Here is a 22,772-nt window from a genome sequence, read left to right as displayed (position 1 = left end):
GCCCTGGAGAAAGTTACTTAACCTCTCTGGGCTTTAGTTTCTTTGTCTCTAAAATGAAACTATATATCACCTGTCTCACAGAGCCATGGTTAGAGTTTTGTGAGATAATGCATTCAGGTGTATATGAAATATAGCAAATGGGCAATTAAAAGGGTCAAATTTCCTCCTCTTTTAGACTTTTCTTTCAAGTTCTTGCTTATTGAGTCTCTTAAATAGACTTTAGATTTAGTAAGATGTCATCCCCAAATTCCCTTGGCTTTTCATTTGGAATCTAAAACAACACGAAATAATCTAAGCACTTATAACCTGATTATAGTAAATATTCACATTCAGAAATTTAAAATAGAAGGACTTGATAGAATGAGAGAGTACTTTTTGACAGGAGAGGGGAGATTTTAGAATCCAAGTGGATTTTAGAATACCAAAGATGGGTAATTTGTGCAGCTAAAAGGAAACAGAAAGTAAGCAAAGAAAGTAAGGGGTTCTAAATAGACGGAGCAGCCCGGGCTGAGACCACTGTGGGGACTGCCATTCCAACAGTGTGAGGGGCCCGCAAAAAGTCACCGGAGTCTAGTTTTCAGGCTCTGGGGCAGCCCCTTCCACTCACTCTTATCTCATGAAGGCAACAATGGCCTTTCCCTCACCGGGGAAGTTAGATGGAGTCATTCTATGAAAAGCAGGATAAAACACAGATAACAGAAAATCACTGCAAGAGGAACTAGGTCAAGGAGACAACTGCATCTTTAACTCCAGAAAGTTATTCTGGATGGTGTGAGCCTGAGGGATGTTCCTGCCCCTCCTCACAGACAACGTACAGCACTTAAGCCTTCAGGTACTTTACTGGTGAGATCAGTTTACAAACATGCATTTTAAAAGACCTGTGGCTTTGGTCCCCTTTCCAAAATGTAAATAGCCCCAAGTGTACATGCTGAGCATAAATTCATAAAGCCAGAAATGAAGGTCAACTTGCCACTTACCTCTTTAATAGCTTGTTAAACAGATCAGTGTAATTAGGTGACAATTGAAAAGGTTAAGAGCTGCCTGGGAACAGGCGTGAAACTGCGTAGAACGCCACGGTGCTGGGCAGCACGCCACCCTCAGTGATGGCGGGTCACGGTGACCGGGCCCTGCTTTAGCAAACGAGCCCACCTGGGAGCACGTTTCTCTGCCCAGGCCTGACATGAAGGCCCCCATAGGTAATGTTTAGGTGCTCAGTCCTGCAGGGGACTCAGTTTAGGTCTGGGCTAAAGTTGAAAAGATCTCTTAGGGGGCAGAAGAAGGTGCAGAGGAATTTCACAGTCAACCACTGACATGTTATCTCAGAAGGAAAGAGGGGCCGACGGGCCTCTGCAGAGAAAGGGCACCACCGCGTCGGAAGAGGACCCGTCAGCACGCGGCACAGCCTGTGCCCCACGCAGAGGTGGAAGTTCGGGCCTTGCCGTCTGACTGATCTCAGCACCTAGTTTTCCCACCACCTGACACAACAGCTTCCCAGGGAGCAAAGGTTTTGTGTCTGGGTTTTGTTTTGAGGACAGAAAAAGGAGGAAGATGGGTTAAGATTAAACATGAGAAATCCCTTCAAATAACTTACCCCGTCCCCCCGTATCTGACCTTCCTTATTTTTTTTTTAAATGCTCTCAGTCTAACACATTCGTTAATGAAAACTTTAGCACACTTTGAGGAAGGCATGTAACTATAAGAGATCGTCAAAAACAATTTTGACCCTCATTACCCTTTTCTACTGATTTTTCAAGTAATCCACTTGTATTTTTCTGAAGTTTCTCATTTTAAACACATTCAAAGGCTATTTTGGACAAACATCCTAAGTCTTGAGAAAAGACATTTTTAATGTACTATTAACTGACCAAGACACTTCAATTGTAGACATTTTTCCCCCTCAGAAAGTACAGTTGTGTTTCCAGATTAAAAAAAAAATTGAAGGAACAGGAGAAGGGAAACAGCCACAAAGAAAGAGGACAGTGGTTCTCAGAGAGGGAGCAAAGGAAGCCGGCAGGGCCCTGGGATACTGTAGGTCAGGGAGAGTTGGGTTCTTTCAGAAACAACAGGAGAAAATAATCTCTCTACTGCCCCCCCACCACCCCCATCCAGTAAAATCAAGAGAAAAAGGTGATCCTCAGGAGGAGAATGGGGGAGAGAAATACAAAGGGAAAAGAGATCTGGGGGAAGCAGCAGTTTCCAAGTGCAGCTAGCAGCCTCCTTTCAAGGAAGCCGCCGTAGTGATGGAGCAGCACCCCGGGGGGAGCAAGGAGGACTGCGGGGACAGAGGACGTCAGGTGGGGGTGGGACGCGGTGACATTACCAGACCGGAGCCTTACCCACCTCTGCCAGACTGTCCCCCGACTTGGCAGCAGCAGGGGGGTCGAGGAGAAGAGACTCAGCATGGATTCTGCGTAAGCGTTCTTTAAGATCTGTGTTTTGTGCTAGGGCCTGGAACACGTTAAAAATAGTGGGGCTCCGTTAATAAATGGAGGTTTCAGAAGAGCACAGCGGTGGGCCCAGCGTGGCAGAGCCCTGAGAGGGCACTTCCTGGACCTTTTTTCTTGAACATTATCCAACAGGATACTGGTTCTAAAATGTCTGGCAGATACAAGATATTAAAGACTGGAAATGAAGGCTCTTCTCGAATCTCACTTCCAGGCATGGAAAGAGGGGTTAGTAAGGCTTTCCTGTCGGTGGAGAAGGAAATCACCAACTCCTACAGCTCTTATGACTAGTGGTTTCTCGGCCCCTCCCCCTTCCCAGCTGTCTTTAGTCTCCTTCCTTGATCAGCTCCCTCCTCAAAACTCCAAGCCTCTCTCTTATCTTCAATAAAAATGCTGCTCGCACCCCTTATGACTGGATGGATTTTAATGTTATTTAATTATTACACTAGTTGAACTGGATCTTAGAAAGTGTGCTGAGCAGACTCTGTCGAGGATTAATTTCACTGTTTTACAATATAGATATTGATTGTCTTATATTTATTCTTCATGACTAAGATATTTCATTAAAAAAAAAAAAAAGAGCTCACTTACCTAAGTAAAGGCTAAGTAAGACTCAGGGCCCTGGGAAGAGGTTATGAGATGCGAGCACCTGTGAGCCCACCTTGGACCTCTTTCATTCCTCCCTGGGCAGGTCTGACCCGCTATCGCTAACCTCCCAACTAGGAAGGAACGAGAAAGGAAAAGGAAGGTGTTTCTTTCATGCTGATACCCTGAGTGCTTTGTGATCAACTGTTCTCCAGATGATCTGTCTTTAGAAAGGGATAGGTTCACTTGATTGTCCCAGCAGACACTCCCAAAATCAGCTCCCCAGGTGTCCGCACACAGACCCATCCTGTCTGTCTGTCTTTCTGACTCTCTTCCAAGAAGCTCAGAGCCTTTCCCACCCATCAGGGCCCACAGGGTCTACCTGCTGAGGGCATAGAAGGATGCCCATGTCTAGTCCACGGCCTGGTTCTCAAACAAGAATTTTGGCTTTATTTTTCAGTACCCACAGATGGAATGGGTTATTTGGAAATTCTTGAGAATCACTTAGGAAACAATGAATAAATGTTTCCTAAATCACAGAACTACATGTAACAATCTCTATGGGGCACTCACTTTGGCCAGTACGTTGCTGGTGTCTTGGTATAAGTGGCTGGAATCTGTACCAGTGGCTTAGAATCTTAGCATGGCCTGAAAGATGTGTCATTTTAGTAGCTTCTCTTTCCTTTGTAAGCCACAACCAGAAGAAAGAAAAACGCAAAGACTGCATATAGCACAAATATATCCATTCTAATAGCCCTGAGATAACTCTAAAATTTTATTTTTAAATAAAACAAGTCTTAAATCTAATCAAAAATCCAAGCCAAAAATTAAAGATTCATTCTGTTTTATTGTAAGTTTCCAAATTCCTTAACATGGGTAAGAGAAAATTCCTTAGGGAAGGTACTGACTTTGGTTTGAGACACCATGGCCAAGTGGGTCTCATGGCCTCTACTGGACAAACAGATTAACAAAATGAGGCCAGACCTTCACAGAAGGAGGCCAGGGGAGAGGAAGACCACAGGGAAAAGGTCTTTGGGGAGCCCATCAGAGGTAACTACCAAATGCACTAAAGGCCAGCCTACTGGGAACAATAAGAAATGCTTTTCACCACTGAAAAATAAACTTGGAAAGAAAAAAAAAAGAACCACCTTGCTTCTCTCAAACTAAAGTAATACCCAGTGTGTGGCTGGCTGTCCATTACAAACCACAAGTGGGTATTTCCATCTCTGACCTTAAAAATCCCAGAGCTCCTCAGGGCAGACAACATTAAAACTCTAAGTAGGAAATAAATCCATGCTATTTTTTATTTCTTTCAAAGATAACATACTGGGAATGTTCAACTGAGTGACTGTTCCTTAAGTATTTTACAAGGACAGTAGGTACCACTGGTTTTGTGTTTACCACTAACGTGACACCAAGTGCATCACTTTACTTTTCTCAGTTAGATGATGAGTAGAAAACATGAATGGATATTCCCTAGTCCTCTCACTGCTTGAACTGGACTCTGAAAACAAGATCCTAACATTCACCTCCCCTACGTGACCCTAAATCGCAAGTTCAGTACTGCTTCCGATGGTGATTTCACACGTGTGAACACACACTCTCTCTTTATAGTAGGGATTCCAAAGTATAAGCAAGAGTAGGAGCAAATAAGTATGTTATCTCCAAAGTTCTCCAGCTTTTTGTTAGATACAGAGGGAGCAGCCAGGCACTGTCAGCTATTCAAAGCAGAGTTCTGGGAAATCCCACTTCAATGGAGCCCAGCTCTTCTGAGGAATAAACTGGAATTGATGAAAAAAAGGAGACAGTGAATGACAGGATGGCTTACTCAAAAACATCTGAGGCTTGACAGTGACTTTTCTGTTGTTATGAAGACGCAATGATTACCTGACACTCCTTATGGCTCATGCTCAAGGGGGAGCGGGTGGGAGCTAAATGTTTTTGTGCGATCAAATCAAATCACTTTCCCGTCTTTGAAAGAGACGTGCTGTAAACAGGTAAATAGGATCAGAGCGGTGCAGTAGAGAAGATGAGAGTGTGAATTCAAAATTTCACTCTGCTGCCTGTACCTATCATCTGGAAAGTCAGTCTAAGCCTGTGAAGTCTTAGGTACGGAATCTGCAAACTGTCAGATTTTGTAAGCATTAACAAACAAGGGTCTGTAAGACACACATACAACAAAAGCTTCACAAAAACAGGAAAATCAAGATAAACAGGAGGAAACCAAACAAAATATCTAATGCTCAATGAAATACTAGCTAATAAGACCTGGGGTAGGCTCAGCTTTGGGGTTTAGAATAAGCAGAATTGACGAAAGGTCAGAATATAATTTGGATAATGTGTTTTGGTTTTCTCGTGAATTTTCAACACAACGATGGAAAACTATGAATTTTCAACACACCCATGGAGATGGAAAATATAAAAAGTTCATGACCCTGGACACGCTGTCAGGCATTTCTGGGACACAGACATGTAACTTACGGATGACAGGGCACGCTTCAGACCGAGGACCTGGGCAGAGGGGGAGGCGGAGACATCCTGTTCCATCAGTTGCTTCAGTTTCTCCCTCTCCGTTGATATGGTATTAAAAGCTGACCTTAAAGTGAAGTAAACTATAAAGATATAATCATTATAAAAAAGAATAAAGGAAGAGGCATCATTAAAAACAAGATACAAAGAGATGTCTTTCTTGTAGAAGAACTTAGAAAAGTAACAGCCATGAATATTTTGAGTCCAGCAAATGTATATCTAAATTAACTTAAAAAAAAAAAACCCCACCACATCTGGAACGTATAACACCAAGGTGAACCCGAACGTAAACTATGGACTCTGGGTGACAATGATGTATCAATGTAGGCTCATTGATGGTTAACAAATTGACCACTCTGGTGGGATGCTGACAGTGGAGGAGACTGTGTGGGGAGGAGGGGACTCTGTACTTCTTGCTCAATTTGCTGCGAATCTAAAACTATTCTAAAAAAATAAAGTCTATGAAAAATTTAAAAATCACACACATTTGTCAACTCCAAAGCCTCTACCCACTACAAAATTCCATGATTTGATAACTTATCATCAAAATGTTTTGCCACTGGAAAGAACAGTACTCTTGGATTCTCAATGATCAACATTCAGTTTGTATTCCCAAAGACTGGACGTGTTTGAAAACAGAACTTATTGGTTGTCAGGGGGAAAACGGTAACAATGTGGAGGAGAACCTAGACAGCACCTTAACCAGGTGTCCAAAATTAATCACCAATAAGAGTCAGTGGCCTTTGTGTGCCTTGTGACTTTGTGTGAGACCCTAAAAGACGCAGCCTCGTTTATATTGTACACCAGCCAGGGACAGGCCGTCTGAATCTGATCAGGAGGAAGAATCAAACAACCCCCAAATGAAGACTATCCTATTTTTTTAATTGATCTGTATTCTTCCAAAGTGTCAATTTCATCAAAGCAAAAAGAAAGAGAGGAACGGTGCCCAATTAAAGGAGGCTAAAGAGGCGTGACAATTAAATGCAGTTTGTGACGTGGACTAGATCCTGTATTGAACGGGAAAGGACCTATTAAGGGACATTATGGGGATAATTGACAATATTTGAATATGAAAGGCAGAATAGGTAAAAAGTACTGTTTCAGTGCTAAATTTCCTGGCTTAAAAAAAGACATGATGTATGATTCCTACTCTCACATGATTTAGAAAAATAAACACACCCACGTGTGCACACGTATAAGTGTTTGTGTGCACTGTGTGAGTAGAGAAAAAGATAAATGTGGCATAATATTAAAAATGGTGAATTTGGGTAAAGGATTTAAGGGAATTCCTTGTATTAGTCTTGCAACTTGTCTGTAAGTTTGCAATTATTTCCAAATAAGGTGTTACCTACCCTCTTCCTTGTCAGTCCTTCCGGTTGCCTGACCCAGAATTCCCTACCTCTCAACCTGGCATTTGCCTAGGCCATCCACAATAGTGAACATTCAGGTACAATGAGAGCTCAGTGCTATTAGGCACTTGGATGCCTGAACCATAGTTTTAAAAACTGCTTACACATACGGCAAAAAATTCACCAAGTTTTGATCACATAATGTACAAGTTGTTGGCTAGGGATAAGGCACCTGTCTTCTGAATTACTGATCTTGGGGATCATATTTGAATACTATCTTTCCAATCTCCTTTATTCTGTTCAGTTTTAGAACGTCAGGAAGAAGGAAGAGGCCAAGACATCTTCTCCAGAGGCCTGACAATATTACTGAATTCCCCGTGGTTGCATTTTTAGGGGTATTGCTACTCAAGAGTGGCTGATTCAGTGTCACCGAAGCTAAATACACACGACTGACTTACTCTCTTCATTCCACAGCCACATGGACAGCTGAACCTCTTGGTGGGTTGTCCCTGAACCTGTGGTGTTGTGGTGTTGAGCGACAGACTTAGAGTATCTGCACAAAGTAGCAGGACAAATGAGTAATTTGTTTAAACATCCACAAAAATTATGGTACTCTGTCGATGGAAGACAAGGGTCAAGGGTGAACAGGTACTATATTTCCTAATAATGTCTATGGAACCCACTTAGCTGTTTGATTAAAACAATTCAATTGAACCAAACAATGGGCAGCACAACACAGCGACCAATAGCGTGGGCTCCAACATCGGCTCTGGGTTCCTCCCAGCTCCATCACTTACTCACTGCGGGAGCCCAGACAAGTAAATGATACACCTGCACCCCAGTTTCCTCATTTATAAATAGGGATAATAACATTCACTTTATAAGATCGTTATGGGGATTAAATAAGATAATGTAGGTAAAGCACTTGGCCCAACGCATAGCATATAATAAATAATGAATGTTACTGCAATAATAATATTGATGGTGATGAAAGAAACAGATGGGGAAAGTGCTGACAACTGCAGTCTTTTGAAATATGGGCAGCAGTTTTAGGAGGATACTTTAGTGTCTTGCTGGGACAACATTTATAAACAAATGTACACAGGGTGGAGCTTCTGTGAATGAGGGATTGATCAGAATCTGTCGAGCAGTAGATGAGCAGCCTCAGCTGGAGAGCAAAAGGCCGGCAGTCAACTCACTCACTGCATTTTTCGTCCAATTAGACAGGCACCCCAGGCATCCCCAGCCCCTGCAACTCCACAGGGTACCCACACCCACCCGAGGGTGGCCCTGGGGAAATACCTCTTCACTTTTTTTGGTACGTTCCCTTACTTATTTATTTACTACTATCCATTCTTTTCTTTATGGAGGTATAACTGGCATACAGAGCATTACATTAGTTTCAGGTATATAACGTAAGATTAATATTTGTATACGTTTTGAAATGATGACCACAATAAGTCTAGTTAACATCTGTCACTTTACACAGTCACAAAAAATATTTTTTACTGTCATTTTTATTGCTCTAAGTTAAACAAATGTGGCAGTCAGCTGGCTGCCACTTCACCAAATCAAATCCTCTGCAGCAAAGCAAGGCATTCAGTCAAACTAGAAGACTACTATTAAAATCTTTAAATCAGTAGAATGTACACTATTTGGTTCAAAATGTATAGCTGACAAGACTCTTGTGGGTATAAAATAAGCAGAAACTTACATAGTCATTATATTTAATTTTAAGATGTTAAGTGCTTTCTAAACCATGTAACAAAAGGGCTCAGACCAGCTCCCCATGCACTAAATTTCTTAAATGACTATTTAGGGCCACTCAGAGCACATTAAAATAGTCATTCACACCTCATGATCCAGCACACACAGAGCATCGGTTACAGGCTGCTCATGGGAGACCACGTTTATATTAATCATTAAAGACAAAAAATCCCAGAGGTCAGGAATATTCTACGACAGGAGTATTTTCTTACTAACTTCTAACATGATGCTAGAGAAAAATAAAAAGCTTAAAACAACAGAAAGCTATAAATGAGTGTATCACATGCATGGATCTCTGGTAATAAACAAAACCACATAGAAAGTCTTAGATGCTCAGAGCTACAAAGAACCTCAAAGATCACTAAGGCTGCCCACCATAGAAGGAGCAACTCCTCTCATCTCCAAACCTCCTTGTCAAACGGTCTTTGGGCCCACAATTCTCAGGGCATTCCTGGGTCCTAATGCCGCTCACTCTATCTTTAGACCGCCTGGGGGTAAGAAAGTCTTTCCTGTTCCTCAGTTGACATTTGTCTCAATGTCTCATTGGCAAACAGAGCTAATTCCTCTTTCCTGGGGTATTTGAATATCAAAAGGCAGTTGTGGCATCTCTTTTCCAGACTGTCTTTGGCCGTTTCTCAGACCCTCTCCCTGTACTGAGAGTGGGACGCAGGCTGAGCTTCGGACAGAACAGAAGGCCACGAGCATGTATCACTGACCTGATGATCACTACCTTTCCTGTTTCCACAGGCTTCCATGCTGCTCTCTGTCTGAGTGAGATGGTGAGGGTACAGATGGCACATCTGGATGGAGACAGATGGCCCTGAAGGACTCCTGTACTTTCCTCATAATTTGCCTGAGCTCTATTGTTTAATACGCTCCTTCTTGAGCAGTTTCTCTGCATCAGAAAAGAGTAAGTTCTTGAAGCAGAAAGTTATGAACATCACGGACCCCACCTCTCCGGAGGCAGCGTGGTACAAGGGAATGACAGTTTGTAACAAAGGAAATGTGGACTGAAATCCCACTTCTATCACTTTGTTGCTATTTACATTTTGGAAAAAGCCTTCGTTTCCACACCTGCACGTGAGGACCATGCCCACACATCAGGACTGCTTTAAGGCAAGGAGAAAACATGCTGTCCTGTAGCACTCAACCCACAGTAGGAGTCATTATTTTTCTTCCCTTCTTTTTAACGAAACATACATTTTGGTAAATTTTCTTTAAAGTGTTAACATCTAAAATATCTAAAGTGATCTAATCTGTGATCAGCTTCCTCTAATTCTCAAACTTTCCAGGATGTCTGTGGTTTTAAAACACTTCTGAGCCCACATTTTACCCAAATGGTTCTTTCATTTAAGTACATTAGGTAATTTGATTAATGGTCCTACTTACTTACTGATAATTTAAATGACTACAATTGCTTGGCAGATTTTGATGCTGAATTTAAATTACGTTTGATAAATGATCTGGCTTCTCTTTAATTCATGTATATCTTGGAGCTTTTAGTCTATAAAAGTGATATCGTTGTGACATACTTGGCTTTTTATTCAATGCTTCCATAAGCTCAAAACAGTTTTAAAAATGACCACTCAATTAAAACTCAACACAGGAAAAGAATCCAGGAACAAAAGAATAGCAAATAATGTAACAGAGTTTAATTTTGTTCTATTTTTAGCCTTTACATTTATAAATGAAGATTTCTCTCACTGCAAATACCTTCTACAGCCTGCAGGAGGAGTAGCCCTAAAACCTCCTTTCTTCCCTTTCAGGGCAGAACGTGAATACCCACTTTTATCTGGAGCAGCCCTACACTAGTCCTTGCTTTCCCATCCTAAATCTGCTCACCATTTCTGCTTCTATTACGAATAAAACCCTCTCTTTCATAAAATCTCCTTGTAACAATAAGCAGCAGTATACATTATTTCTATTCAGTGCAAAACAATGAATCATAGATGAGAATTACAGAATTTGAGAGCCCAAAAAGTCAGGATAGCTACTTTAGGACATTCAATAAATGAGGCAATTGAGGCCCAGAGAGCTTAACCCAGGAGGTTAAAGTCCCACAGCTGGTCAGCAGCAGAGGTGGCCTAGAATGAATGCCTGCTGTCTGGCTTAGCTGGTACAGAGGGTCAGCTCCAGAAAGGCTTATTATTTACCATATTTGCTGACATGTTTCTCAGGAATTTCAGTTCCAGAGTGATCATAGCGGATAGCTATTGGGGGAAGAGGGAGAGAACTTCTCTAATAACACTGAAAACTTGAAAATCATTAAGTTAAATCAAGCTCACAGGCTTCTTTGGTGCAGGACTTCTCAGGGTCTTTATATTTAGTTTCTCGTGTAAATGTAAAGGAGACTATGGTCAGCAGTGTTTTCCATTTTTAATCATGGAATTCTTTTGTTTTTAAAGCGTTTTATGGGAAAGTGTTCAATGAATACATTTTGGGGTATGTAAAAGCTAACATATTGTAAGGTATATTATTTATGACTTTTGGATCTTAGCACATTTTATTGTTTGTTTCTATGTGTGTCAACATAGACACAGAGCCAGACACATGAACCAATGAGTCAGTTACTGATACACCGTAAAAATCAAATTTATAGTCTATAATATGCAACAAGGACTTCTTATGATGGGTTTATATTGGTTGCCTACCACTTGATCCCAACTTCTATGAAACCAGAATTCAGATGCATTTAACAAGTTGAAGAAGTAGATAATACAGATGACTTACAACATTAGTGGAATTCTTGCCTTGGGTTCAGCTGCTCCGGAATCAGAGTCAATAGATTAGTGGTGCAGCTTAAAAAGCACAGTAAAAACTGTCAGTTACAAAACCAGGCTTACATAGGAAGAAAGGTCAAGGTGCTCTGAAAGCCTGAATGAAAGTGAGAAAGCAGGCAAGGTCACAGGAGAGCTGTCTTCATTTCGGGAAGCCTCTGAGTTACAGCCTGTGGGAAAGGGACTCCCCCGAGATCCTCCAGTCTCGGCAAGTGCGTTCAAAAACCCCAGGAACGAAACTAAGCATGCCGGGCTCCCCGTGGAACTCGCAGCCTGCAAGCCTGTGGGGCACGGGCTGCAGCTGAATTGGTGCATCTGGACCTTTCTCAGGGCACAGATCTTGACCTAGTCTAGACACGTGGCAGCCCTGCAGCCAGCTGGCTTTCACAAAGCCCGGAAGACAAAACGGCTGGCTGAGGCCCCTAGGAGACTCTGCACAAGGTAGAGCCCTCTGCAGGAGGACGGGGTCAGTGGATTGACTCAATACAGTGGCCTCTGTCCTGCCGAGGAAGCAGCTTCTTCAAGGCAGGTAAAATCAGGATACTTCCTTTGACTATAAAAACAACCCTGGCTACCCCACTTGTAAGGGCAATGAGACCCCAGGTGAGGAGCACAGACTCTGGCATCCAGAAGCTGAGGATTCAAGTCTCAGGTTGGCTACTTTCGACCATGTGACCTCAGGAAGTTCTCTGGTCTCTAAGACTCAGGTGTCTTTTCCCTGCACAGATAAGAGGTTACAGAAATACCTACTCTGTGGGCTGCTGCTAGAATTCAGTGAAACAGTGTGTGTGAAGTGCTGATTAGCAAACACCTGGCAGCTGTGTGTTCGATGTAAGGTGGCTTAAGTATTATTGTGGCTGTTGTGTATTCTATTGCATTTTTGAAAATCTAGTCCCTCTGTTGCTGGGCTTATAGGTTCTTTCTAATTTCCAATTAAAAAAAAACCTTTCTATTCTAAAATTGTTATAGACTCATGGGAAGTTGCAAGAATAGTACAGAGAAGTCCCAGGTACCCTACATCCAGTTTCCCACAGTGGGCACATCTTACATAACTTTGGTGCAGCATCAAACCCAGGAGATTGACACTGGTATAACCTATACTGCTAATTCAGATTTCACCAGTTTGACATGCTCTTACTTGTGTCTATAAGTTATCAGTCAACACAATTTTATCCTATGTGTAGATCTGTGGAACCACCACCAGAATCAAGAGAGCTTTCCATCACCACCAAGATTCCTCTTGTTACCCCTTTATAATCACACTTATACCTTCCCTCCCTCTGTCCTGCTAGTCCCCGACCCCTGACAACCACTAAACACTTCTCCATCTCTATAACTGTATCACTTCAAAAGTGTTAATAAGTGCAATTATACACTATGAAATCTTTCGAGATTCACTATTTTCAGTCAGCATAATGCCCCTGAGATTCCCTCCACTGTGGCATGGATCCACAGTTCATTCCTTTCTACTGCTGAGTAGTGTTCCTCTGTATGGCTGTAACACACTTTGTTTAACCATTCATCTGTTGAAGGACATTTGGGTTGTTCCAGTCTTTGGCTAATACAAATACACTTGCTTAAACATTTGTGTAGGGCTTTGTGTGGACTTAAGTTTACATTTCTCGGGGATAAATGCCCCAGAATGTGAATGTTGGGTTGTATGTTAAGTGCAAATTTATTTTTACATAAAACACCCAAACTATTGTCAAGAGAGGCTGTACCATCTTGCATTGCCACCAGCAATGTATGACAGATCCAATTTCTCCACATCCTCACCAGCTGTCAGTGTTGCTGCTGTTGTTTTATTTTAGCTATTCTAATTGGTGTGTGGTAGTGTCTCATCATGGTTTTAATTTACATTTTCCTAATGGCTAATGATGTTGAAAATCTATTTCTAATTTTTGATATGATAAACAATGCTATGATGGATATCTTTGGATAAAGTTTAAATTAATTCCTATGACTGAATTCTTCAAAGTGGAATTGCTGGATAGGCAGATTTAAAAAAAGGTTGAAACATAATGCCGTATTGCCCTCCAGAGAAGCAGCAATCCACACCCTCATCAGCAGCATATGACTTGCTCGCCTTCTGAAGTATACATGAGGCTCTCACTTTCTTCCCTACAGAATTAAAAAGAAACTTCTTGCCAATACCCTCCCTACTACCAGGGAAATACAATAAAATAAAAATAAGATTGCCTGAAGTCCTAATAGAACAGAAAATGAACCAACTAAGATCCCCTCTCCAAGGACATCCCACTTTCAGACAAGCGTTCAACATTCTCATCAGACACATTAGGAAGAAAGAAAACTCATTTACCTTTATGGGCAATATGACACAGATCTTCTTGCATTTTAGAAAACTCTGATGAGGTTTCACAGCCATCAGAATAATTTTTCTCTTCTCCAAAATCTAGTGTTGACAAATTAGGGTTGGAGGAGTGCAGTCTTATGGGGCCAGAAAAAGGCTTCGGGACCTAAAGTGACACCAAAGGGAGATATTTCTTTTCTGCTGCAAACTGCTTAGAATATTTATTTGTTTCTAAGATAGGAAAGTAATAAAGGAAGAACATTCTATAGGAAAGTCTTTCTACTAAGTAAAAACTTCCATGAAAAATAAATGAAAGCTCAGGAAAACACTTTCCGTGGCAATTCTCACTGGCTTCTTGCAAAATAATGGGTGAGAAATTACGTATTCTTTTGGAGATGATTGCAGAATTAAAGATATAGGTTGAAAATGACAGCCAAAGCGGCCAGGCTCTTTTCTCATATATATTCAATTCCTTTGTCCTGGCAATAATCATCCAGGATCTAGTAATAGTTAATGGGGTAGGTTTAAAAATGTTTTCTTTATTTGCATCTGGTGCTTCTACAAAACAAACGTACCTCTCACGTGTTTGTACACAGATGACTCTTTGCTTTGAAAGTAGTCAGGTTTAACCTCCAAAGTGCTTCGAACCAGATGTATATGAGAGTATAAGAGATGATTTATCTGTAAGTTTCTGATTTATTTTAACCCTAATAATGCTGCAATTTAATATGCAATGGCTGAGCTGCAAATCATGGCTTCCAGCTTAGCTGCGCATTGGGAAAGTCAGTGGCTAGTGAGCACTACACAGTGAACTTCTGATGGGGGATTGGAAGGTTGGTGACAAGAGGCAAAAGCGAGTCTGTACGATGTCCTGTTCCTGACACTCCAGCCAGTGGGCTCAGAGGGATGGTGAATCTACTGAGCTGCAGCAGAAGAGGTGGGTCAGAGCACACAATCACAGCAGCCACAAAACAAGTTGCACATGCAAGCCGGGAAGAGAGCAGACAGGCTAAGCATTAAAGACGGGGAAACCAAAACCCTAGAAATGACTGCAGTCCCTCCAAGCTCGTGCCATTTTTCTTTTACCCAATATTCATTACGTATTTATTCTAATGCCCAGAAAAATCTCAGTGATTGAATTCATCTCTCTGCATAAGGTATTTGAGAGAAGAACTACAGAATATGCACTTGCCTACTCTTCTATTTGACTCCAAGGAGCCCCTGGCATAAGGCACACAGAGCAGGGTCCCTGAGGAAACCAGCCTGTTGTGGGAAGCAGTGGTTACCTGCAGTGTTCCTTTAGCATCTTTGCCAATGGCTCTGGTCCGCCACCTCCTGTGTGATCTTTTTTCCTTCTTGGGACTTTCAAAAGCTCCACACTTTGTTTCAAAACAGGAAAGAGCACAGACAGTAAGGTCCACCAAACCAAAAGGGGAAAACACACAGCAAACTGACCACCTCCATCCCCTTGAATTTGACTGAAGCAACCAACCAGACAACTTGCCACCGTTAGTGAAAGGCTGGAGAGGAGGAAGGGAAGCAGAATAACACCAGAATGCAAACAGAAGTGGGATCTGGCTAACCTGGATGGCATTGATAGCCGGCGCTGAATATGTCCGATGCAGGACGTCCATACTTTGCAGGAGCTGGCTCATCTCCACCAGGCAGGCATGACAGTGTGCCAGGTCTGGGGGAGAAAAGCGAGAGGAGGGTTCAGACACACTCATCTTGCTTTCAAGCGTCACTCTTCCAGCACCAGCTACTTTTCTCATTTATCTACATTTGCTTTTACATATGTAAGGATAGGAAATTTTACTTCCTTTTTTACAGGAGAGGTAGTAGATTGCTATGGTTAAGGGCATAGATCTAGAGAACCAGGTTGCCTCATTTTGAATGTAATGAATGGTGAATCTTGGGCAAGTTACATCACTCCTCTGTGTCTCCTCCTTGTCTGGAAAACAGGGGTAATTATATACCTAGCTCACAGGACAGTTATGAGTTGAGTGAGATGATATATGCAGAGTACTTTTAGAGTACCCAGAGTATTGTAAGCACTAAACAAATCAGCCACCATCATCAGCAGCATCACCACCACCACCATTGTTATTTCTAGTGTTGCAATTCTGGGCTGCCACTATCCGAGTATAAGGACCCAATACAAGTTAAATGAATGAAATGAAAATGAAGGTTGTATTGGTCTCTAAGGATAACTTTGTGGATCATGGACCTGCACAAGGACCATGATGATCCTCTACAGTTTGACCTGAGAGGACTTACAAGGATCCTCAGGTCAGTTCCTGGGTCACTAACTCAAAAGCTAGTCCTCAATTTGCTGTTCATTGGATGATGGTGTCTATTTCTGCTGAGAAATCAGGTCCAAATGCCTGAAGATAATGACTCTCACACCTTGGTATGATCAGAATCACCTGGAGAACTTGTTAAACCACAGATCACTGGACTCCACTCTCCAGTTTCTGATTCAGTCTATCTGTGTTGAGCCTGAGATTTGGAATTCGAATAGGTTCCTAGGCCAGGTCAATGCTTCTGGTCCAGGGACAACACTTCAAGGAGCACTATCCCAAAATAACGCTCATATTGATTGGGAGGGCAAAACGTATACGGCCCCAGGTGTGATAATACCTGCATTCAACAGAGGAAAGTGCAGTTTTCAAGGCTACCACCAGTCATCTTTCTCTGATAGTGGTTCTCAATTGTGGCTACACTGTAAAATATACTGGGGAAACTTTAAAAATTATCTATGCCCAAGTCCCATGGCAAGACAATTAAATTAGAACACCCCCAATCCTATTGGTGACTTGAGTGATACTGATACTGTGATACTCAGTTCCCTGAGTGATACTTAGCTAATTATATTGAGAACTTTGAGCTCCTTTTTAGCAAGAAATCACAACCCTGGCTCTTTATGAGCATCACTTGGGGGAACTGCAGAAAACTCGTGATGCCAGGGCCCCACCCGACACTAATCTGAGGAGACTCTTTGGGAGAGAGGCCTGGGCATGGGTGTCCTTGCATTTTAAAAGCTCTCTGCAATTCTGATATGCAGCCAGGGTAGAGAACACCTATTTGGTGGGGATGTCCATCTGGTTCACCCATTCACCTCAGTGATTTAAATTCTTCAGTGTGAATCAGGATCATTCGTGGTTCTTAAAAAATGTAACGAACTGTGCAGACCCCACCCCCGGAGACCGTGATTTAGTAGGCCACATGGAAATCAGGCATCGCACTTAAAGGGCAGAAACGGAAACTAGTCTGCACACACACCCAGGGGAAGATGTAAAACTCTGCAAGGAAAGTGTCTTTTGTGAATCACGAGTGCAGACGTCATGAGCAAAATATGACAGGGACTGCAGACCAGCAAAGGGGAACAGTACACATTCATCCGGGGTGTAAACACCAAACCAGCGTAATCTAAGAGCAGAGGATTTGACACAAAGCAGCAGAGATTTCAAGTCACTCTACCTTTTGAGCATTTTTCCATGTCCTCTGAAGACTGCAACCATAATGGAACTCGTGTCTCACCACCACCGGAAAATGATAGATTGCTTCCAGTTTGAAGTGAATTCTGCTTTGATATACTGCTACGCTGTTCCACACATGACAAAAGCACATTATAAATGAAAACAGAGCCCAGTAGGAACGCTTTAGGGTAAAGGATAACAACGTGGGCTAGTCGCTAATGGAAGCCATCTGCCCATAACGAGCAAGAGGCTTCTAGCAAAGCACTCCCCTGGCGAGTCTGAGGCCTCCAGCTGTCACCCCGCATGGCCATACCACGCCACGAGGCCTTGGACTGCAGACCCTGATTTCTCCTCTTGGCAAGTGATAATCGTACAGAAATAATGACATAAATGTTGGGAAATATTTTACAATTCTGTATGGCTGTAAATGTATCTTCTGCATTTTACAACCAGATAAACAAACCAGAGTCAAGCTGGTCAAGAGAAAGCTGGAGCATTCAGGGACAGTAGCTCCCTCCCAACGTGTGGTCCTGCAGGCTCTGTCCCAGCGTTAACAGATGCTCCTCTGGCCCGGGATCCGGCCAAGTGGACGCAGGGACTATGAGGTCCCAGCTCAAGCGTACCCTGCTCCTCCCCAGATCTTTACCTTCCTACTTGAAATGGAGTCCAAGACCCCAGGTGGGGAATCTGTGACCGTAGCTCCTGGGAGAAAGTGATTAACGTCATGCGGAAACATGGCGATTTCATTCTGACGATAGAGTCTGTGGTGGCGGAGTTTGGATACCCACTCGTCAAAGACGTCCTCTGACTTTACCTAGATTGTGTTAGATCGAAAGATGCAAACACTCACTCTAGGGAACAATTAATTATTCATCACATCGAGGTCACTCCTGCCATCTCTTCAGGTTGGCATGTGCAGAAGTGTGGAAATCTCAGTTTACTGACTTCGTTTACATTATGTAGTCTACGGAACAAATCTGAGGAGGAGGTGGAGAGTAAAAATGGTCTCCATAAATTCTACCTTTAGACATTCGATGAAAGAGTCCAATTGTTATGCTATTATTAGAAAATACTAAACAACAAATAAGCTGAAATTTATATTTATCTTTATATTTAAAAATTTATATTTAAAATATTTCCAAGTTCTCTTGTCCCAGTTTCTCCTATTCCTACTGAAAATATTAGCACCATTTTTTTAAAAAAACCTCTTTTGTACTTCAGACTTTTTAGATAAATCTTCTCCAACCTGGAATGAATTAGTAAATTCTTCTTAAAATATTTAACCTTGTTAATCTTCTCTGCTAACAAATACATTGCTAAGGGATATAGATTAATCACTGTGAAGGTTATTTAAAAAAACATTTCTCCCACTCATAAATAGAAAACAAAAGTCTGATAAAGTATTATCAGTGATTTCCAGGATTTTTCAAATACACATACAGAAATTTTTAGCCACTCTCTCCAGTGAGTGACCATCAATATCTAATTTCCATGAAAAGTATGTTTATATCTGGTAACTTTATCATAAAATATTTCAAATGTGCATAAAAGTACTAAAAAATGTAACAAGCACCTATGAACCATAGACACTGCTTAATAGTCAATATTTCTGTGTGTGATGGTGTATTAATATTCTCAAAATGAAAAATGATAGATATCCATATACGAGAACACAGAGACTCATGAATTAGCAATTTAAAAGACCTCAAAAGGATGCATGGTAGGTTAACTTCCAAGAGGAAAAACCCAGGTTAATCTAGTTAAAAATCTTTACTAATGCCGCTGCTAAGAGCAAGGATGTGGAAATAAACATCAGTGACATCCTTCATTTAGGAAGCATTCAGTTGGCTCTCATGTTTGTAGTGTTGATTAGATGTACATACAAGACTTAAAACCCTTCCAGGTGCTATTGGATGTGTCGTTTACAGGTAGAAGAATACTCACATCTATTTGTCTCCCTTAAATTATGTTCTTGAAATGTATTTCATTTCCGAATGTTATTAATGGGCATTTTTCGGAAACTTGTATCATCCTTTGCACTGATCTACTATCAGAGGCCATTAAAAATCAGTGCCCAGAGTATTCACTTCAACTCATTTTTTATTGGTTAAACAAGGTAGAAGAATAAAAGCACTTCATTAATTAAATAACTGACCAGAGTTCTGTTCCAGCCCCTCGGGTAGTTACAGGACCATGGGAGTACAGCCACTTAACTCTCTGCTGCCCAGACCCCCTCTATAATAAAGTAAGAGACTGGGACTGGCTGGCCCACATTAAAAACTGCCCAACTTTGAGGCTGTCAAAGATCTTCAGTAACTCCACGCCCCTGCCCTAACAGTCACAGCTGATGGCCCAAAGGATGAACAAAAGACACAAACAGAACTTAAAATGAATCAACACAGAAAAATGGTAAGCTGTGTTTATCACAGTAGTAGTATCTGATATATTCCAAGCCATTCTCGTTCTTTAAAAATTAGGAATTATTGCTTTTACTCTGTTCACTTTAATAGTGGATGAATAAGAACCTATTATTTCCTGAGCATGTCAATACACAGAACTAAGAATTGCTGGAAGGACATGGAGAAGTAACCTAAACTATTAGAGAGAAAGTTGACCATTGAAGTGGGGTTCGGTGGGGAATATTTCTTATTATTTTTTTAAGATCATAGGTCTCTCCCTCCTTTAATTCATACTGGTTGTTCTCAACCAAGGGTGCTTTGCCCCCCACCCCCACCCTGGGGACATTCGGAGACATTTTTTGGGTTGTCATAACTAGAGGAGGGTTGTTACCAACATCAAGGTGGGGAAGGCCAGGGATGCCAGTCAACATCCCACCGTGCACAGGACAGGCCCCCACAGCAGTCTCCAGCTCACCGTGTCCATGTGCCGAGGGTGAGAAACCCTGCTTCACAGTTAACTACATCCACGGGCACAGGGGCCTGGGCTGGGAGACAGTATGGACTTGACTGTCTCGGGCAGTCAATCAGCCACACATACGTGTTAGGCACGTATCTGCCCAAGTACCACAGACATGCCCTGGGGAGGACAGGGACACAGTGAGACATGGAGCTCATGACCTCATGCTTTTATTTTCCCAACCCTCAGCCCCTATTCCCAATATTCCAAAGAATTTGCCCAAGTAAGAAAGGACTCTACATTTTCTCAATTTCTGACACTTGGGTATCACCTATGAATTATACACAGTAACTAAACTTACTGAGTTTATTGTGGGCCAGGCACTACACCAAGTTTCCTACATGTGGCCCTACAAGATGAGCACTATAATAATTCCCATTGTGGGGGCAAGGGTGACAAAACTGAGACTTTCAGAGATTAAATAATTTTCCAGAGACTGAAAGTAGCCAGGTTGAGATTTGAACCAGATCTGAATCTGCAAAGCTCTTGCTTCATGCTTTTAACTGTCTATACCACCTGCAGGAGAAGGGGCAGGAGAGGGTGGTTTAGCAGTTTTCAGAGACACTATTTGGAGGCCCATATTTAGGGGAAAAATTCTTGACATTCATTGCAATATGAGAATTTTAAGGAATCCCTGTAAAATTAGCTGAAGTTGTAAGACAGGGTTTCACAGACTAAATATTATATTGTATTTCTGGGAACGTATTTTAACCTACAGTAAATGGTTTTTCACTAAAGATGGTACTGCTCAGGGGCAGAAAGGTTTTGTATTTGGGAATGTGATGATTTTTTTGGTTATTGATGTCACAATCACAGGGAAGAGGGGTATTTAGGGGATGAAGGACAATGATGCTAAGCTTTCAGTCTGAGACAGTCCTACACAAAAAAGAACAGCCCATCCAAATGTCTGTAGTGTCCATCAGGAGTACCTGCACAATGCAGATCTTCTACATGTTGGCTGGATGTTTTGAGATTCAAAAGGCATCATCAATGGTGCTATAACCGACAATCCCCTTGCAACATAAAGGAACTCCATGCGGTGGGAGACAGCACCTGGGAAGCAGTCTCACCTTCAGATGGTAAATGTGCTCCTCGGTGTCCAGGTCTATGCATTTGGAGGACTTCTTTACAGACATCACCGAGAGCCCGACATCAATGCAGCCGTGCAACTTCTCTCTCTCAATCTGCAGAGGCAGCACCAGGGAGGCCACTTGAGAACCACGGTGTTAAAAACAGTAGGAACATCCCTGATGCTCCCTCCCTCTGCTGCCCTTCCACATCCACCAAGAAAGAGTAAACACAATAACCACGACTTCTCAAGCACTTCGTGTGAGCCGGTGCTGCGTTGAGTGCTGTACATGCATCATCCTATTTAACCTGTGAGGTCAGAAGCATCTCTCCCTTTTACCAGTGAGGAGCTGAATCACAGAGCGTTAAGTAACAGGAGGTTACGCATTGCTAAGAGAGGAGGCAGGAAGGCGAGGAAACCCTGAGAGGGTTAGCACCCCGCCCCAACTTCCACAGCATGGGATTCACCTGTTAACCACGCTGCCTCCGGGTGTCTAAATGCATTTGGAAGTGATTTACAAAGAGGAGAGAGGATGCTGAGACAGGCCGCTGTGGTCAGGCCTGATGTCAGGTTTCTGCAGGCAACCCGACAAGGTGAGCGCCGTGAGAGAGGCGAGGAGAGGAAGACAGGAGAAGAGAAGGGCCCGACGAGGGCAAGACTAACAGTCATCCCGGGCCCTTGGGGACCACCTGCCCAGTGGGAACCCAAAGGGGAACCTCACGGCACCTACACCACCAAGGGCCTTCTCCACCAAACCCCTCTGTCCTGGTAATCCTGGGAGGGAGCTGCCCGGTGTCTGGTTATCTGTTATCTTACTGCGAAGAGGTCTCCCCCACCCAGAGACCCCTACAGCACAACCCTGAGACCTGAACACACACCTGCAAACCCAGCAGGGTGCTCAGAGGGGCCCCCACACCTCCACTTGGTGGGTGAGCTGAGCCCACCCAGAACCCAGAGCTGGGACAGTGGGGAGCAGGCACCTCTGTTCTATGCGAGGGAACCATCACCCCTCCGTGGTTTCCAGGTTACAGAAACGCAGTCCCCCATGTGCACAGTCTCATCCATGAGCTGACAACCACTGGCCCTTCCGAATCCCTCCGTAGCATACCGGATTACCAAGACCACTTACGTCGGTTTGGTTCTTGGCATATTTCAAGATTCCTTTGTCCAGATAGAAGAATCTCTGTGGGGAAGAAAGTGAAATTCATGAAGACATTCAGTTTAAACATCCTTCCCTTGGTCTCAGTGTTCAACTTCAAATTAAATGTAAGTGCCTGAGAACTGGGTACTGAGTGGGGAATGTGGGTACAGTGAAGGTGAGGCCCAGGCCAGTGTCTTACCTTGTGCCAGCCTTTCAAGGGCCATTTCCTCTTTTTCAGCAAAAATCCTTTCTGGACTGGTGGCTCCTGGGTGTAACTCATCTCTCCCCTCAGTCCTTCGACCACTTCCCAGCTGTCCTGTTCCAACAAAACAGTTCAGTTCAAAGTTACTGAAAAAAATAGTAACCTTAAGGAGCAATTAATTTCACTGGTAAATCCATCCAAGA

The 22,772-nt window shown here is 42.6% G+C and overlaps 1 protein-coding gene across 6 annotated transcripts in view; it reads right to left on the bottom strand.

The window, feature by feature from the left end:
- OSBPL3 (oxysterol binding protein like 3) overlaps positions 1-22,772 on the bottom strand; it is a 161,664-nt gene that overhangs the window by 41,064 nt on the left and 97,828 nt on the right. For 3 of the 6 annotated variants that reach the window (XM_072964812.1, XM_031674218.2, XM_006201815.4), the window contains 10 exons: positions 22,567-22,683; positions 22,356-22,409; positions 21,228-21,341; positions 17,888-18,055; positions 17,243-17,366; positions 15,346-15,449; positions 15,049-15,141; positions 13,772-13,928; positions 5,511-5,641; positions 2,341-2,448 (listed from right to left, as the gene is read on the bottom strand). In XM_072964812.1, coding sequence (XP_072820913.1) covers positions 2,341-2,448; positions 5,511-5,641; positions 13,772-13,928; positions 15,049-15,141; positions 15,346-15,449; positions 17,243-17,366; positions 17,888-18,055; positions 21,228-21,341; positions 22,356-22,409; positions 22,567-22,683 — 1,170 coding nt within the window. The remainder of the gene's footprint in view (positions 1-2,340; positions 2,449-5,510; positions 5,642-13,771; positions 13,929-15,048; positions 15,142-15,345; positions 15,450-17,242; positions 17,367-17,887; positions 18,056-21,227; positions 21,342-22,355; positions 22,410-22,566; positions 22,684-22,772) is intronic. The other 3 variants (XM_072964814.1, XM_072964813.1, XM_072964816.1) reach the window with 3 other exon arrangements.

This window comes from Vicugna pacos, chromosome 7, assembly GCF_048564905.1.
Source record: "Vicugna pacos chromosome 7, VicPac4, whole genome shotgun sequence".
NCBI classification, from domain to species: Eukaryota; Metazoa; Chordata; class Mammalia; order Artiodactyla; family Camelidae; genus Vicugna; species Vicugna pacos.
Note: the sequence above shows the minus strand (reverse complement) of the source record. Positions and strands in the feature narration are given on the sequence as shown.